Source organism: Corvus kubaryi, unplaced genomic scaffold (assembly GCF_017639235.1).
Source record: "Corvus kubaryi isolate FWS band 111438036 unplaced genomic scaffold, C.kubaryi_AGA036_p1.0 66, whole genome shotgun sequence".
NCBI lineage: Eukaryota > Metazoa > Chordata > Aves > Passeriformes > Corvidae > Corvus > Corvus kubaryi.
Window position 1 is genome coordinate 30,984,230 of NW_024582054.1, and position 17,087 is coordinate 31,001,316.

The 17,087-nt window shown below is 46.8% G+C and overlaps 2 protein-coding genes across 4 annotated transcripts in view; one reads left to right on the forward strand and one right to left on the reverse strand.

Annotated features, from left to right (window-relative positions):
* MNAT1 (MNAT1 component of CDK activating kinase) overlaps positions 1–5,570 on the reverse strand; it is a 119,213-nt gene extending 113,643 nt beyond the window's left edge. Inside the window, exon 1 of one of the 3 annotated variants that reach the window (XR_006019340.1) lies at positions 4,202–4,336. Coding sequence is in view for 2 of the 3 variants with exons in the window: in XM_042047665.1 (XP_041903599.1) it covers positions 4,202–4,290 (89 nt within the window). In the remaining variant the exon portion in view is untranslated. Of the gene's footprint in view, positions 1–4,201; positions 4,337–5,496 lie in introns of those variants that run through there. The other 2 variants (XM_042047666.1, XM_042047665.1) reach the window with 2 other exon arrangements.
* On the forward strand, positions 5,479–16,668 carry SIX4 (SIX homeobox 4). Its single transcript, XM_042047657.1, has 3 exons — positions 5,479–6,338; positions 7,691–8,379; positions 10,794–16,668. The coding sequence occupies exons 1-3, from the start codon at positions 5,503–5,505 to the stop codon at positions 11,588–11,590; spliced, it is 2,322 nt and encodes a 773-aa protein (XP_041903591.1). The 5' UTR covers positions 5,479–5,502; the 3' UTR covers positions 11,591–16,668.
* Positions 16,669–17,087: the final 419 nt, after the last annotated feature.

Below are 17,087 nucleotides of genomic sequence, written 5' to 3' on the forward strand. Positions count from 1 at the left end.
GGAATAAACCATGATAAAAGGAACGGCTCTTCTAATTTCCTTCTAATGAGAAGGGAAGAACTGCCTAAGAACATGAAAGTGGAAACAGTCTGGCTGACAGAAGGCATAAGATAACTCTCACAGTTCTTTCAGAAGGGAAAACAGAGTCACAAAATGAATGAAATGAACCCATGGTAAAACCACAAGCTTTCTGAAACCCAGATGAAACAAAGATCTGAAGCTTACTGACAAATCATCTCAGCTAAGTACAGGCTCTTCAATATTTTAAAATTCAAGGTATTTTGCACAAGTGCAAATTACATCACTGAGGTCACTTCATTAACAGAACAGCACACCTGACAGAATAGGAAAGGTCAGGGCTTTAGGAAAGAAACTACCAGGAGGCAACACTGAAGGTAAAATGAAAATATTGCTTCAGAATGGCTGCAATGGAGGAAAGCACAGCTGAAGCAGGAGCACATTAACCTACTATTCAATGAGAGGGAAAATCTCTAACAGATGATGCCAAAGCACTTGGGGCATTTTCTGCATCAATCTCCACTCAGTAAGATGGATTAGCTGGCTAATGTAACTCATAGCACAGCAGAAGGAGCAGGAGCCCAAGCTAGAACTGGGAAACGCATTACAGCAACTGCTCCAAACCTCCCGAGCCAGCAAAGCCACAGCTCTGAATTTTCCATGCAGATTTATCGGCACACTTCAAACGAAAAGCACCATAAAGGCAATGTGCTTCTGCAGACAGCTTGATGAGCTTCCATAAAACAATGGACGTGTAGTCCATAAACTCGTGGACTATATCCAGGGGTTACAGCATTAGGAGTACTTCAAGGTTTTCAAATCTGGTAGATGTAATATTTACCCTTTGAAAACTGACAAAAGCAATTTTGCATCATCTCTGCTGTCTGCATTAAGTTCCAGCAACCTAAAGAAGGACTAAAGCATCTGCCTCTTAAGAGCAGGAAACAAATACACAGGGAAAGGCAGACCAGACTTAGGCTTACCATCAGATCCTGGGAAGATGCCAAAATAATCTGAGAAAAAAGCCCACCTCCGGCATATTCCAGATAACAGAACAGATGAGATTCAACACACAATTTCTTAGAAAGAAATTGTATCAAAGAAATATAATTCCCTTCAATGACACATTGACAATGTAGGTAGTAAAACAGCAACTACAGGCAATACAGTTTTGGTTTAACTGGACTTTTGACACTCTTAAACTGACAGTCATATAATCTAAACAAAAGCAGAACATACTGAAGTAGTCAGAGATGATTAGAAAACCACACCCAGAGATAAGATTTCATTTCAGTCACAGAGAAAATTGGTAGCAAGCCCATTCACATGGCTCTAATCTTTTCGCATTCTCCACTGTTACAGAAAGTAACCGGGGAAGAGGGTTATTTAGCAATGAACTTACTGCAGGCAACTTCACATTTTGCTCTGCCTCAGCTGGATTTCTAAGTGTCACAAGCAACAATTTCCAGCATCTCCCAGACAACATTTTGTCCACAAACCACACAATGGAAAATATCAGGATGTTAACAGAGAATATTCTCAGACAGTTTCAAACACTTGCATGGAGGGTCTCAGAATCCAAAGTCACTTGAAGCAAGCGCAAAAGTCACCCGAAGTAACAAGTTGTTTAACAGAGCAAAGAGATAATAACAATCATCTGCACAACACAACATGGAAAGCAAGCTTAAACTCTGTTCTGCCCACAGATATGCTGAGTGGTAAAGTGCTAAATATCTGGGGCTTATGCTCAAATCAAACGTATCACTGCAAAAAAATAAATACATTAAGACTCATCATGCTGCCTGGATGAAATGCAGGTATGAAAAGAACATGAAATCATTTTACTCTGGCTGTTGTACTAAGGACTCAGATGGAACACCACATCCAGCTCCAATAAAATGCAAACCAAGTGGAAAAGGCCTAAAAAAACCCCAATGAGAATAGCCCCCAAATGTAATAAATAAATTTTTAAAAATCACTGAAGAGAGGAGACTGAAGCAATGGGATTTCTTCAGAGTGAAATACACCAAAGAAAAAGCCCTCAAAATATTCGACACATTCCTACAGAAGAGAAGTAACAAAGAGCTCACAAGTGTATACAATTCATGGTAGAATTCTTAAATGCTTCAATTATAGCAAAGAAATTTAGATTGGAAATTAGGAGTAGTATTTTCAATGGTAAGAACTGCAAAATATCAGAACAGATTGCCTAAGGATAGATCTCCATCAGAAACTTAGGTTAGCTCATTTGCTTTGGGAGCTAATTAAACATTCCTTCCTTGTGACTGAAATATGGTGAATTTATGAGAGAACAAGTGTCAATTACTTCCCCTCATTCACAGGTGGGTCATCTGAGCTTCCACCTTCCAGATGAGTCATTATGGCAATTTATTAACCATTACTAAGAAACAACTTCCAGCATGAAGGTTTTGTAACAATGTGTGGAAACAATAATAAATACACAACCCTGAAGGAGCGCTTGGAAGGAAAATACAGAGGAAAAGTGGCACACTTAAACCACATCGAGATGGGGAGTCCTTAATTACAACAAAACCAAAGAAACCCAGAGATTCTACTCTGCAACAGAGATGCAAACAGTAAGAGCTGGGGGAAGCAGAGGCAGCCCTTGTGCAGATGCAAGAAGCAAGACAAGAACATCAACCCCAGACACGGTGTCAGCAACTGCACCCAGTAAAGCAGAAAACACAGTTTTCTCAAGCAAAGCTCACTTACGAAAAAAAAAACCAAAAAACAAAAAAACCACACCAAAACAACTGAGAACCAAAGCAGGAGAGCAAACTGAGACATGCTGTCCTCTGCTGGAAGTGGCTCTGGAGGAGCCTGAAAGCGCATCGGGACCACTTGGATCAAGTCCTTTGATCTTTGGTGAATACAAGATCGAGGCATCATTTTAAACCCGCACAGCTTTGCCTAAACGGGGCTGTTGCCTTTTGAACTCCAGCTAACGCTGCCCTTGTACAGACAGCACTGCTGTCCACCACAGGGACACTCCTGAGGCCACCTCTCCCACACCACCACATCTTCATGGCAACAGAAGTGCTTGCATGACCAGAGAACAGAAGCAGGGAGCAGAATGAAAAGTAACACTTTTTTCCTAAGACAATAAGATAAATCCTTTCCTGTAACTCACTTCCTTCATCCTGTTCCCTTACAGCAATGTAGCAAGGCAAGCAAAAGCTCTTAGGCTGCATCTTTTGAATGCAATCCACATGTAGCTTAAAAAATACACATATCACAGGAAAGATGAAAAGACACAAAATGCCACAACAAACAAAAATTTAAAATAAAAATACAATAAAATACAAAAAATAAAAGTTAAAAAATATTGCAGTATTGGACTTTTATGGCATACATCCAAAAAGAATTTAGAGTACAGCTCTTTAAACTTCCACTAAGGATGGTTAGTGTGGAAGATCTCCACATCTGACAGGGAATGAGTTCAGACTATTTGTGACTTAAATCAGCAAGAGCCAGTGCTGGGTACTACCTAAGTGTTGCATTTTGGGAGAAAAAAGGAAAAAAAAAAAAAGTCATGACTTTACTTGGGGAAAAAAAAAAGAAAAAAACCACGAATGACTTAAGACTACCATCAGCACAGGTTCCCAAGAGGATTTCCCAGCATTTAAACCAGCATCAAAACTTCAGCAAAGCATTCTTCATTCAGCAGAATGAACACATTAAAAGGATACAACAAAAAACTTCTTTTTCTTTCTTTACTACCCGAGTACAGTTTTAAATACAAATAAGAAATGTGTAACTCCACGGGAAATATATTTTTCCCCTGCGTAACCCGCTTGGCACCACGAAGCCTCGCGGCCCTGTGGGACAGGAGCCTGCCCCGAACTCACGCCGTGTCCCGTGGGTTCCTCTCCCCTTCCCCTCCCGGGAATTTCACTGCAGAAAAGGCAGCGAGGGCAGCGCGTCAAACCCACACCGGACCCAGCCCGGGCTGACACGGGCCCTCCGGGGGAGGAAACGGCGGCACGAGCAGCCCGGAGCCACCTCGCAAACGCTGCTCGGGTTTGGCGGAGCCGCTGTCGCCCCCACCCCCGGGCCGGCCGCGGCAGCGACCCCCTCCCCCAGGCCCCGCCGCCCGGCGCCCCGCAGAGCAGCCGGGACTCCGCACCGCGCCCGCTCCCCCCCGGGGCCCGGCGCCACTCACAGCGTGTGCCCGCAGACGTTCACCATCAGCTTCAGGGACGGGTTGCGGTACTTGGTGGTCTTACACCGCGGGCAGCCCAGGTCGTCCATGGCCGCCTCCCGCTCTCCCTCCTCCTCCTCCCGCCGCGCCTTCCGCCTTCCTGTGCCGCCGCCAAAAGGCCCCGCCGCCGCCCAGCGCCACCCCGCGCGTTCCGCACGCGACCCGGCCCCGACACCGCCCGGCACCGCCGGCCCGAGCGGGAACGAGCCGGGGCGGCAGCGCCTGCCCGGCGGCGGAGCTGGGCGGTGAGCCGGCCGCAGAGCTCAGGCTGTAACAGGGGGAGAGGGGAGACACTCACCCATGGCTAACCAACAGGAATCACAGAATCAATCACTTTGGGAAAGACCACCTTGACCGCAAGACCATGGCACTAAGTGCCACGTCCAGTCTTTCCTTAAACACCTCCAGGGATGGTAACTCCACCGCCTCCCTGGAGAGGCCACTCCAATGTTTAATCACCCTTTCTGTGAAGACATTCCTCCTAATGTCCAACCTAGACCTCCACTGGCGCAGCTTAAGGTTATGCCCTCTCATCCTGTCGCTGGTAGCCCAGGAGCAGAGCCCGACCCCCACCTGACTACAGACTCCTTTCAGGGAATTGCAGACAGTGATAAAGTCACCCCTGAGTCTCCTCTCCAGGCGAAACACCCCCAGCTCCCTCAACCGCTCCCCATAGGACTTCTCCTCCAGATCCTTTCCCAGCTCCGCTACCCTTCTCTGGATTCGCTCCAGCACTTCAAGGACTTTCTTGAAGTGAGGGGCCCAGAAGTGAACACAACAAAACTCCCCCACCCCCAGTAACGATAGCACCGGGAGCGTTTTAACCCTTCCCCTTCCAGGAAAAGCCGCAGGTGACGGGAGCCGCCGCCTCCCGGGGGCTCCAGGTGGGGGGGGAGCGGAGAGAGGAGCGCGGCCGCTTGATTGACGGTTGCCTTGGAGACGCTGTAGCCCCGCCCTCCCGGCGCGGCGCAGCCAATGGGCGGGCGCGGCCGGGGCAGCGGTGGGCGGGGCCACATAGTCTTGCGGCGGGTGCGGGAGTCGCGGCGGGGGGAGCGGCGGAGCGCGGCCGGGATACAGCAGCGATCCCGGATGGTCACTGCGGGGCCGGGGGAAACCTGATCGGCTAGAGCAGGAGGAGGAGAGAGATAGGAAGGGGGGAGAGGAGGAGAAGGGAACGCGGGGGGGTGGGGGGGAAGGAAGAAAAAAAAAAAAAAAAACACGAGAAAAAAAAGAAAAAAAAAAAAAGAAAAACAAACCGAAACATGTCTTCTGCCTCCCCCGCCGCGGACGACATCGTGATCGCCGTAGAGATCAAGGAGGAAAATGTGATGGAAATGCTCTCCGAAGCCCCCGACGGGCCCGCGCCGCCGCCCCCTCCCGCCGCTGCCCCGTTCCCCATGGAGCACACAGGCTCCGCCGCCGCTGGCGAGGAGGGAGCCGCGGAACAGGTACTGCTCCATACGGAACTCCTGGCCAGGAATCACCACGCTGCCTCCTCTCCCTCCTCTTCATCATCTTCTTCCTCCTCCTCCTCCTCCTCGCAGACCCCCCTGGCTTTCTCCCCGGATCACGTCGCCTGCGTGTGCGAGGCGCTGCAGCAAGGTGGGAACCTGGACCGCCTGGCCAGGTTCCTGTGGTCTTTGCCCCCGAGCGATCTGCTACGTGGCAACGAGAGCCTGATGAAAGCCCGGGCGCTGGTGGCTTTCCACCAGGGCATCTACGCCGAGCTCTATAGCATCCTGGAGAGCCACAACTTCGACTCCTCCAACCACCCGCTGCTGCAGGAGCTCTGGTACAAGGCTCGCTACACCGAGGCGGAGCGAGCCCGGGGCAGACCCTTGGGGGCGGTGGACAAGTACAGGTTGCGAAGGAAATACCCCCTGCCCAGGACCATCTGGGACGGCGAGGAGACGGTCTACTGCTTCAAGGAGAAGTCCCGCAACGCGCTGAAGGAGCTCTACAAGCAGAACCGATACCCCTCGCCCGCCGAGAAGCGCAACCTGGCCAAGATCACCGGGCTGTCCCTCACCCAGGTCAGCAACTGGTTCAAGAACCGCAGGCAGCGGGACCGCAACCCTTCCGAGACCCAGTCCAAAAGGTGAGGGAAAACTTTTCCTCCCCGCCCCCTCTCCCGCCTGCCTTTCCCTCTCCCGGCTCTTTCTTCCCCTGCAAACATGGCGCTTACCTTCGGTACGCCTCGTCCTCCCCTCCTTCCTCCTCCCCGCTCCCTCGCTCCCAACACACCCACCCGGCCCGGGCGGGCGAGGCGGCGCAGGGAAACTTCCCGGACCCGCCGCCCCGCGCTCCCGGGGGAGCTCCGGGCACGGGGGAGCCGCTGGGCGGACTCCCGGGAAGGGACGGGACGGGGGTGTTTGTTCCCCCCGCTCCTTGTTTTTATTCAATTGTCGCGCCTGACAGAGTTAATCATTGACGGCCGGAGGACGCGCGGGGTCCCGGCGCTCCCTCTGTTTTGAAACCTGACTCGGGAGCGGGCCGGGCTCGGGTTTCAGCGGGGGAGCGGGGCCGGTTCCCGGGGCTCCCGGCCGCACTGCGGGGCGGGAGAGCGGCCCCGGCCCCGCTCCGCCCGCGGCTCGGGCTCGGCTCCCCCCGCCTGGCGATGGGGGCGCGGGCAGGTGGAGGTGACCTCCCTGCTCCCGCCCCCCGCCTTCCTCCGGGAAGGGACGGGAAGGGGGGAGAAAGCGCGGGGAGGAGGGGGAGGAAGGGAGCGGGGAGAGAAGGAGGGAAAGCGGCCGGCGGAGGGGGCCCCAAGGCATTTCTCAACCAAGGGCGCGATTGTGCCGCCGCGGCCCCTCTCCGCGGGATACATCAAAGGGCGAGGGGGGAGGGAGGGGAGAGCGACCGAAAAATGCAGCCGAGGGCGGACCAGTCAGCGAAAAAAACCCGGCGCAGCCCCGGGCGGAGGCACAAAGGCCGCCCCCCATCCCTCCGTCCCTCCCCCCGGCCGCCGGGCACTGCCGGAGGTGCCTCCGCCGGCACCGGGGCAGCGCGGGCCGGGGTCTTCCCCTTCCCCCGGGCCGGGGGCGGCAGGCAGAGCCCGGAGAGTCCGGCGGCGCTTCCCGGCCTTGCCTCACCTCCCAGCGCTTTGCCAAATGGCCGCGGCCGGTCTCACACGTGTGGACACCCCGGGCCGGCGGAGGGGGGCCCAGGCAGTCCCCTTCGGTCGCCGGGGTGGAGGAATTTATTTACAACTTCGTAACCCAGTCTGTAAAGTTTCTCCTCGGCGAGTGTTTGGTTTGATGTGTTCTATTCTAAGAAACCTCCTCCCTTGGCTTGAATATTCGTTTAAAGTGCCTTGTAAAGAAAAAAACACAGAAAAAAATTATTTGTGGAAACTCTCACGTACTTGTGTCAAAGCAAGAAGTCCCCCTTGGTTCAGAGATCCTGGCATGCTGTGGTAATGCAATGTCATCTCTCCGTCTCTTCCCATAGCGAGTCAGATGGCAACCCTAGCACAGAAGACGAATCCAGTAAGGGGCGAGAGGATTTATCTCCCCATCCACTCTCCAGCTCATCCGACGGCGTTACCAGCCTCAGCCTTCCCAGCCACATGGAGCCTGTCTACATGCAGCAGCTTGGAAACACTAAAATAGCCTTGAGCTCATCTGGTGTCTTGTTGAATGGGAACCTCATGCCTGCCAGTACCTCTCCTGTCTTCCTCAATGGTAGCTCGTTTCTTCAGGGACCCAATGGCGTCATACTCAATGGACTCAGCGTGGGCACTTCACAAACTGTTACCTTAAATTCTCCCAAAACTTCATCGAGTGTCGTGAGCAATGGGGTGTCCATCACTGACATACTGTCGTCATCATCGTCAGAAGATGTTAAAGACTTCAAACTCCTTCAGGCTTCAGTCCCCAATGCCACAGCAGCCTTCAGCCCTAGCAACATCCCGGTCACTTTCCCAGGATTGATACCGAGCTCAGAGGTGAAAAGGGAAGGCGTAGAAACTGCTGCTTCCCAGGATGGAGGCTCTGTAGTTACTTTTACTGCTCCTGTCCAAATAAACCAGTATGGCATTGTCCAGATCCCCAATTCAGGAACAAATGGCCAGCTGCTGAACGGAAGCATTGGTTTTTCTTCTCTGCAGCTGCCTCCTGTTTCTGTGGCAGCTTCACAAGGTAAAAACTTTGCCTCTTGCAGTAAGAGGTATGAGAAAAAGTTGGAATCAGGCACACTTAGCATTTTAGAAGCTGTGGTCCTTTTCTTCTCAGGTATCAACATTGTATCTCAGCCATGGCCACACACAGAACATCAAATAATACCGTTTTCCTCCCTTTATAGTGGGTTATGCTCACAGGCAGACTGTTAGATGAGGCTGAGCTGCTCTGTTAAGAGCATGGAAGGAGGTCTGGTAATTTACACCCCTTTCATCTCATGCTGTTCACAGAAGTCTGTGATACGAGTCTTCACAAATATCTGTAAATTTTACATGTTTCAGTAATTCAAAATATTCCCCATTTGCCACTGAATTCTTTTAATGAGAATGTTCATAAAAATGAAAATTATGGCAGCTGGAAATTGTTACCGTTGTTGTTCTTGTGGTGGTTGTTTTGGTTTTTTGTTTTCTTAATGAAGGCATTTCTCAAAAATACATTTTGAATTACTGTAGACACAACAAGACCAAGCAGTTGCTTGTACATTTTCTGTTCCATAATTAAGAAAGATTAAACTTGAGGGAAACAATAGAAGTAAGCACTAGCTCGTAGATATAAAATGTGAGGCTATTTGGATAAAACTGCCCTCAGTCCAAAGGAAATATGTCATCACAGGTTCATGTGCCAAGTGTGCAGGCTCCTCCCCAAGTTTGCTTTAGAGTTGGTCTTAACATACCATAGTCTGAATCTTGCAGCTGGTCAGGAAGAATCCCAGGGAGCACAAACCTAGTTCTGGATCGCTTTTTTGAAGCAGGTCAGTTAAAAAGCACAATTGAACATCTTTGTTACTCATTGGCCACTGTATCTTTGATTATGAAAATGATTAAATTGGAATGATTCTCTCTAGTTTCAGGAGCTGTGAATACTATGATGAAATTCAAATTGTGCTCGTGTGCTTCTTTGAATTTAATGTGTATAGGGTGTGAATTATTCTTGCTGAAGCACGGGGAGGAACACTGAAGCTGTGCAACCACATTTCAAATGGGTGCACAATTATAAGGTCCTAAAATGTGGCACTCACAGGCACTGTTGGTACATGGTTTAACCAAGATTAAAGAGAGAAGACATTTAGTCTAAATGCCACCTGTAATTACTAAAGCCACTTAATCTACATGCTCCAAGGCATAAACAGCCAGCAAAGGTGAGAAAGAGAGTTCTGTCTTTTAAGTATTGTAGGACTATTGTATTTAAAAGTCCTAAGATTTGTAATAAGCTCTTCTCTGACCATTTTCCCCATTGTTAAAAATACTGGTTGCCCACTGGAGAGTGATCCACCATATCTCTGGTGCAGAGAGAAGTTCTGGTTTTCTTGGATGGATAGCTGGCTGCCTATTCCAAGTGAAGCATGCTGCAGGCTATTTTGAGTAAGCCCCAGTAAATAATACTGACAGGTAACTTCAAGTTGCCTGGCTTTATTATTCTAGTTTACCCTTATGCATAACATCTTCCCAAAAAAATCATCATTGATTACCTGAAATTAATAGGGAGCTAAAATATTCCTCGTGAGAAATTAATCTTCAGTGCTGTTCTAAAAAATTCAGCTGTGTCCAACTGTAGTGTCTTATAATTAAACTGCTTTTGAGAAAGAGAGGTGTTCCAAGTGGGACTCAGTCCCAAGAGACAGTATTTCTTATTTTAGGAATTACCATAATGACAACTGACATAGCATGTCCAGTGGAAACAACTTCAGGTCATCTCTGGCCACCTCGTCTTTCTTTGGCTCACTACAACATCACACGAGCAGTGCCATGGCTTTCAGCAAGGGCAGGCAGTGCTGGTGACTTTTCACAGCATGGTGGATGCAGTAGGGTTAGGATTTGAGAAAAACATGATAAAGCAGGTGAAAGGGAATAGAGCTGAGTGCTTGAGGATTACCTAGTTAAACCAATAGAAATTACCGGTTTTTCGTGTTTTCTGTGCAGGTCGGCTCGGGCAGGTTCTGCCCAGCAGTAGTGGATTTCATGTGACGTGTCTCCAGTTCCCACACACAAGCTGTAGTCTGTCACTGAACTATCTTTAATAGCTTCTCATGCTTCTATTCTTAGATAGAAATTGAGTGGTGGCAACTAGTGAAGGCCAAAGCACATTCATTTTAGTCACATGGCTGGGGACTGTTTGCCCCTTAATGAGAGTCTGAAAGATAGGTACTCTAATAGACCAGAAACTTTTTTTTTTAAACTTTCTAAAAGTAATTTCTATTAACAGCATTGATTTCTTTACACCAAGTTTTCTCTCACCTGCTACAAAAATGTTCAGTGTTGCATGGAATATTAGTGTGTATGTGTGTGTGTATACTGCAAAGGTAAAAAGACCAGGACTGCATAACACTCTACCAACTGTAATCTCTGTTTTCCTTTCTCTTGCTTCCCTTTGCCTAGGTAATGTTTCAGTAAATCCCAGCACATCTGATGGAGGAACTTTTACAACTGAATCTTCAACAGTGCAGCAAGGAAAGGTTTTCTTCAGCCCCCTCGCTCCGAGTGCAGTGGTTTATACAGTTCCCAATTCAGGCCAGGCAGTAGGATCTGTCAAGCAAGAAGGACTGGAAAGAAGCCTGGTGTTTTCTCAGTTGATGCCAGTCAGTCAGAACATGCAACTGAATGTCAACATGTCTTCTGAAAATATATCCAGCGCAGGACTCCAGTCCCTGGCCTCCTCATTAGTGAATGTAACGCCCTCACATAATTTTTCCCTCACACCACCAACTCTTTTAAATGCTGCAGAACTGAGCTCTGGTATCTCGGAGAGCCAGTCCATGTCATCGCCCGTGACCAGTACCTCTACAGTGATATCTATCAGCAACACTAACTATGCAACCCTGCAGAACTGTCCCCTCATCACCAGTCAGGATCTGTTGTCCATTTCCACAGCACAGCCCGTGCTTGGAGAAATAGTTTCGACAAGTGGAGACCGTGTCAGCCACCCCCCTGCACAAGTGCACCAGGATTTTGGCAGAGAGCACAGGTTAGTTCTGCAAGCCGTACCCGATGTCAAAGAGAATTTCTTACCTAATTCTGAGAGTAAATCAACTGGCAATTTACTGATGCTGGATTCCAAATCTAAGTATGTTATGAGTAACATGGTTGACTCGGTATGTGAAGAACTGGAAACGGACAAAAAAGAACTTGCCAAACTGCAGACAGTTCAGATGGATGAAGTTATGCAAGACTTGTAACTTCTTTTTTTTCTTGCTTTCTGTTTTTAATAGATAAGTCTCCTATTGAGGCCCTAACAAACACTGAGTGAGGTGTTTGTAGGGGTTTTTTTTTTTGTTTGGTGGTTTGTTTTTTTTTTCATTTAAAGAAACCAGAAGAACATTTAAATGGTCTGAATCGATGTACAGAGGAATCTCCGGCAATGGAATTAGGTTGCTACACTTGGTTTGCATGCAGTATTCTCTTTTAAGCAGATTAAAGGAGAAAGGAAATGGCCAGGGCAAGTACTGAGGAATGGGTACAGGTTTGGCTACCAGATACTACCCTGAAAATGTAACTAGACTCTCCATAGTACAACATACTCTTAACAGTAAGTATACACTCCTAACTTCAGACAGAAAACAAAAATCTCACTCCAAAATCATAAAAACAATGCAGTCATTTTTTTTCTGTTTACTTCCAGTCCACGGGCATTGAAAGATTTCTAAGGAACTCTAGACGATACCTCTCCGGCTACTTTTATGTTGTTTGAGGTTAAGAAACAAAATGAAACCATAATATTGTTACTGGTATGTTTGCTTTTTTTCCAACAGACTTGCATTCAAACCAAAAATCTCACATCAATCATGTACAGGTTTCTAAATGCTACAGCTAACATTTTGTCAGTGCACCAGAAAAAGCATCATTTGAAACTCTAATTATGCAATTCAGAAGCTTTCTATCCAGTATGAATGTAAATATTGTTTCAGTTCCTATAAAGGAGACTTTTTTTTTTAATTAGTACAATGGATTTTATTTATGGTTTATATTCCCTTTCACTTTAGACACAATGCATTGAAAAGGAAAACGTTTTCTGGTTGTTTAATTTATTTTATTGTTTGAGCAGGAAGTAAGCGTAGTTATTTCTGACAAGGTTTTACTTTTTTGTAGTTTTTTTCAAGCAATAGACTGTAAAAGTAAAATGTTAATCACACTGAAACTAGAAAATTAATTCCCAGTCTCACAAACCCAGGAGGTCACTGTTTCTACCCCCTTTGTCTTTGTGTTCAGGGGTTTTTTTGTTTGTTTTGTTAGTAATTTGCGAATTAGTTGAACCCTTTTGTGTATTTTTTACAGAATTCCATGTGCCTTTCTTCCTAGTGGCCTTATCTTTGTTACTAAAGCACAGTGGCAGGAGGAATAAAAACACTGATTTGCAAATATCCGTCCTCAGGGCCAAATCCTGATGCCTTACTTCTGCAAGTAGACCCACTGACTTGGGTGCCCCTGCTTGCACGAGTAAGAAGAGTTTTAAGAGTCTTTTGGACATCGTGGGTGACATTTCCTGGCAGTGCAGAGAGCCAGGGATGGGTCCTCCTGCACCACGTCAGCAGGACAGGAGGACTCTGCAGAGGGACCGCGGGCAGTGCCCTTGTGCCGAGGGAAAGCACTTGGCTCTGGCCTCAGGCAGATGAGCAGGAAAGGTTGGATGGGCAGGCCAGGGAAGGGAACCCCATGTTTACACTGGCCTATTGGCCAAACAGCCCGTGTGGGAGGGCTTCAGCTGCTGGTAGAGCAAGGTCCCCATTCAGGAGGGCAGTTGAGTGTGTATTTATATATATCCTCCCAGGACAAGCAGCCTGGGGGCTGATGGTGGGAACTGCAGCTGCCCAAAGGGCTCTGGGAGCGGCTGTGGTCCCTTCCTGGCTGGGGATGGGTCTCCACACCTTTCTCCCTGGGGACAGCAGAAGCAGGTGGGCACTGGGCAGGTGGAACAGATCTTAACCTTTCCTCCAGAGGAGTTTTTGTAGCATGGAAAAGCACATCCTTTAAGCTTTAAAATAATAATAATAATTCAGATGTACAAAAATGACATGCTGTTAATCTTTGTGGGTTTGGTTTTGTTGTATTTTATCCTAATGTGAATATATACAGTAACTAAAGCATGTGTTCATCCTCATCAGGGGCCTGGTCTGAAGCCTTTGGAAGGCAACAGGAAATGTTCTCGTAAGCTTCTGTGGGCTCTGAATCAGGCTCAGGACAAAACAAGATCACTTGTAAAGGACAAAAAAAAAAGGAAAGGAAAGATAATTGAGGTGGCATATCCCAGTGTGTTTGTCTTGGCTTTAGCTGGTTCCATGGAAAGCTTTTGGGGAATGAAGGTTTTTCCGTGTGCCGTGAGCGCGGCATTGGCATTCTCGTAGTTTTGCACTATATTGCGTATTTTGCAAGGCTTTCTATGGAACCTTGAAGCTGAGCTCTGTCAGTGAGCACTGGAGTCCACGCTGTGAGCCAGAGTCTCCAGGGCTGCAGGGAAAAGTGCAGGGAAAGGGAAGAACGAGTGTGCAAGGGGAGCACTAGCAGCTGTACGGAGTTGCTAATGCTCTGCAGGCAGGAGCAGCCCGTCAGCAGTTGGCTGTCCCCACATGCTCCCAGGCAAACAGGGTGTTTGAGGCAAGTGCTTTAAAGCAGAGATTATCACAAGCAGGACATGGAGCTCTATGTTCCCCTGGCACAACTTTCCCTGATGTTCCCGGGAGCTCCGCGTGTGCAGGGAATCGGATAGTCCAGAGTTCTCCTATCCGCTCTGCTTGTTTATCTGTTTGCTGGGCCCCAGCATAAGCAATCTGTTTCCCACCTCTTCTTCACCCATGTGACTAAGATGGTGATGACAGTAGCAGTAGCTGTATATGCTTTGCATGAAATCATTCAGCCGTTTGGAAAATTAGAAATACCCTGTATCGCTGTCATTTTAATGGAGAATGTGTACTTGGCTCTGAAGGAGTTGATGGTGGATTAACATTTGGTCTGTGAAGCTCAGACTATATTTGGAGGCAAGCTAGGGAATATTTCAGAGCAGTTGTTGGTGTGGTCATGTCTCATAACTGAAAAGACTATGGTGTTACAACAGTACCTGTTACTTTACTTTTAATTTTTCCTTCTTTGCATTGGTTGTGTTGCTGAGGCTCTGAATTCCATGGCTTTGCAGCACAGTTGATGTGAAAACTGTGTATGTTGTTACAGTGTCACGTTTCTTGGAGTGTCTGGTACTTCTAATAGGAGACCTCCCACTCTTCAGTGGGAGTGGAGGATGTACATAAAAGCAGTGTTTTGGGACAAAGTAAGATTAATCTATTCTAGTCTTCCAGATATCGAGTAACTTCTTATTATCTTTTACTCTTTCTTTCTTTCTCCCATTGAAAATAAGTGTCATTCCCTCCAGATAATGTAGTTATAATCTCATGTTTTCTGCAGGTACATATGCACAATATAAAGACTCATTGCACGGTACAGTGTGTTTAAAATAGAAATTTAAATAAGTAGTTTTACTCCTTCAAGGGTAAGTTTTTATTTTGTGGCCCTCAGGCAGGCAGGCTAACTGCTCTCAATAGACAGTACTCAAAGCCCTGAAAAGTGTCCAGGGCCAGATCTTTGGCTGCTGTAAATAAGGCATTGTTCCACTGATTCCCAAACCAAGGATTTTTACATGGTGTTTAGGGGATTTGGATGCTGGTCTCCCATGCACGGGAAGGCAGTGAGTGTCCAAGCCCCACAGACAGCCCTTATTATCACATTCTGTTGTTTAAATGGAAGGTATGTCTACCTGGCATTCTTCTGACATTCCTTCTCTTCCCTCCCTCTCTGTTATGGATGAGAATAAAGGATCATTTCAACTTCACATATGTTTGTAACTTCTAAGTCCACTGAAAATCTTACAGAAAATATTGCCAAATTCTACTGCTTTTCTGGTCCCAGACTCAGCTTTGAAAAATACGCCTGAAGTTCAAGCAAATTCTTACAAAGCATGATGTTGAAAACCCCTCTCTTCTTTACTACTTTTGATTAAAGCTGCCTCTGTTTCACCCAGAGTTTTGCAGGAAACCAGAAATAGATTAGATTGAATGCTCTGTGTGGACAATTTGCAGCATTTGCCCTGTGGTCTTACCTGCAAGGACATTTCAGCAACATAAATCTCACACACCTATTGGCCAGGTCCTCAGCTGGGCTAAACTAGCACGTTTCCATGGACTTTCATGTCCTTTCATGCCAGCTGGGAATATGGTCCATTCATTTCACTGGTGTTAGGTCAGGGACGGATTTGGCCCCGTACACGGTGGCAGCACAAACCAGAGCACAAGGCTGACACTTGGGTAGAACCAAACAGTCACAGTCTATCAAAGGATATACCTCTTCCCATTTACTGCTTTCCCCTACCTGTGGATACAGGAAGACTCATTCAGAAAGTGACTTTACCCAGAAGTGAGGCTGGGAACTGTTGTTATTACTCTGTCTGAGATTGATGTCAATAATGGACAGGTTCGACTTCAAATCCTGTAACATCACCTCAGTCACGATTTTCAGTTAAATAAATCAGGGTGGAATTTGGCCCTGTGTGCACGGGAGCTTTTCACATACATAGATTTCCAGTGTCTGTGCACTTTGTAGCAAGGGCAGATGAACAAGAGGGTGCGTCCCTCCAGTATCATGTGAAATACGTGTGCAGGGCTCTGGGGGCATAAACTGCCCAGTGCTTGTGGTCGAGAAGAATGTCAAATCATCAAAAAGAATAGTAATTTTATCATTCTGAAAACAAAAATAATGTTCTTTTTAAAAGCAAGGATACCTGAAGTCTTCCTTTATCTCCTAGCAGTTATTATCTTGAAGGATATTTTATGCCTTAGTTGTATGTTTCATATAATTTAAAACTTGCTTCTTAAATTTCTGAACTCAAGGAGGGGGTGAATCTTCTGGCTTTCAGGATTCACATTCAGAGGGTGTTTGTTCTTTTGCTGCATGTACTGTTTGTCCAGAACTAACCAGTTATTTCTCCAATATGGGTTTTATTGTGCCTTACAACAAATATGAAATTTAAGTGGAATGTACGCATTAGAGGAGGGAATAATCAAGAAGACTTTACTGCACTGTTAGGTGATGCTGCCCCAGTGTGTCATCAAACATATCTGTGCTTAGTTACCCAACCAAAGAGATCTAAAGTATGTATGTTTGTTGTACTGTAATAGGGGTTTGTGCCTGGACAATTAAGTGTTTTATTTGTATTCTGAGATGATGTGAACTTATTTTTCTAAACACTATACTGAATAAACTTTATATTTATACACATCTTGTGTAAATATTTCTGTTTGCATGTCATGTAAGGGCTTTGAATTTTGAGTTAGAAAAGCAATCTGAAGTAGAAACTTGGCTTCTAATGATTCATCATGAAAGGTGATGGCAACTGGGAATGCCTGTGCTTGCCAGGGATTTGATCTAAACCCTATTTAAGCAAGAATGAGACTTTCTGCTGACTTGAGGGGGTTTTGTTGGAATTCTAAAATACTAAATTAAAACCAATAAATCTTATACCTCATATTGAACCTATTTGTATCTCAAACCAAATTTATACCATAATTAGTTAGATACTATTAAAATCTATTTCCACCTGCTAGTTAGGACTAGTCAGTATTTATTTGTGGCTCCCATGACATTGGCATGCTAGAAAGCCATGTCAGGGGCTTTTATTGGGTAGATATATTCCTA

What these genes read in the sequence shown, in the direction of transcription:
- SIX4 (XM_042047657.1), top strand. Translation starts at nt 5,503, where the DNA reads ATGTCTTCTGCCTCCCCCGCCGCGGACGACATCGTGATCGCCGTAGAG. An exon ending in TCCGAGACCCAGTCCAAAAG is followed by an intron (nt 6,339 to 7,690) that starts GTGAGGGAAAAC and finishes CTCTTCCCATAG; the next exon opens with CGAGTCAGATGGCAACCCTA. An exon ending in TTCTGTGGCAGCTTCACAAG is followed by an intron (nt 8,380 to 10,793) that starts GTAAAAACTTTG and finishes CCCTTTGCCTAG; the next exon opens with GTAATGTTTCAGTAAATCCC.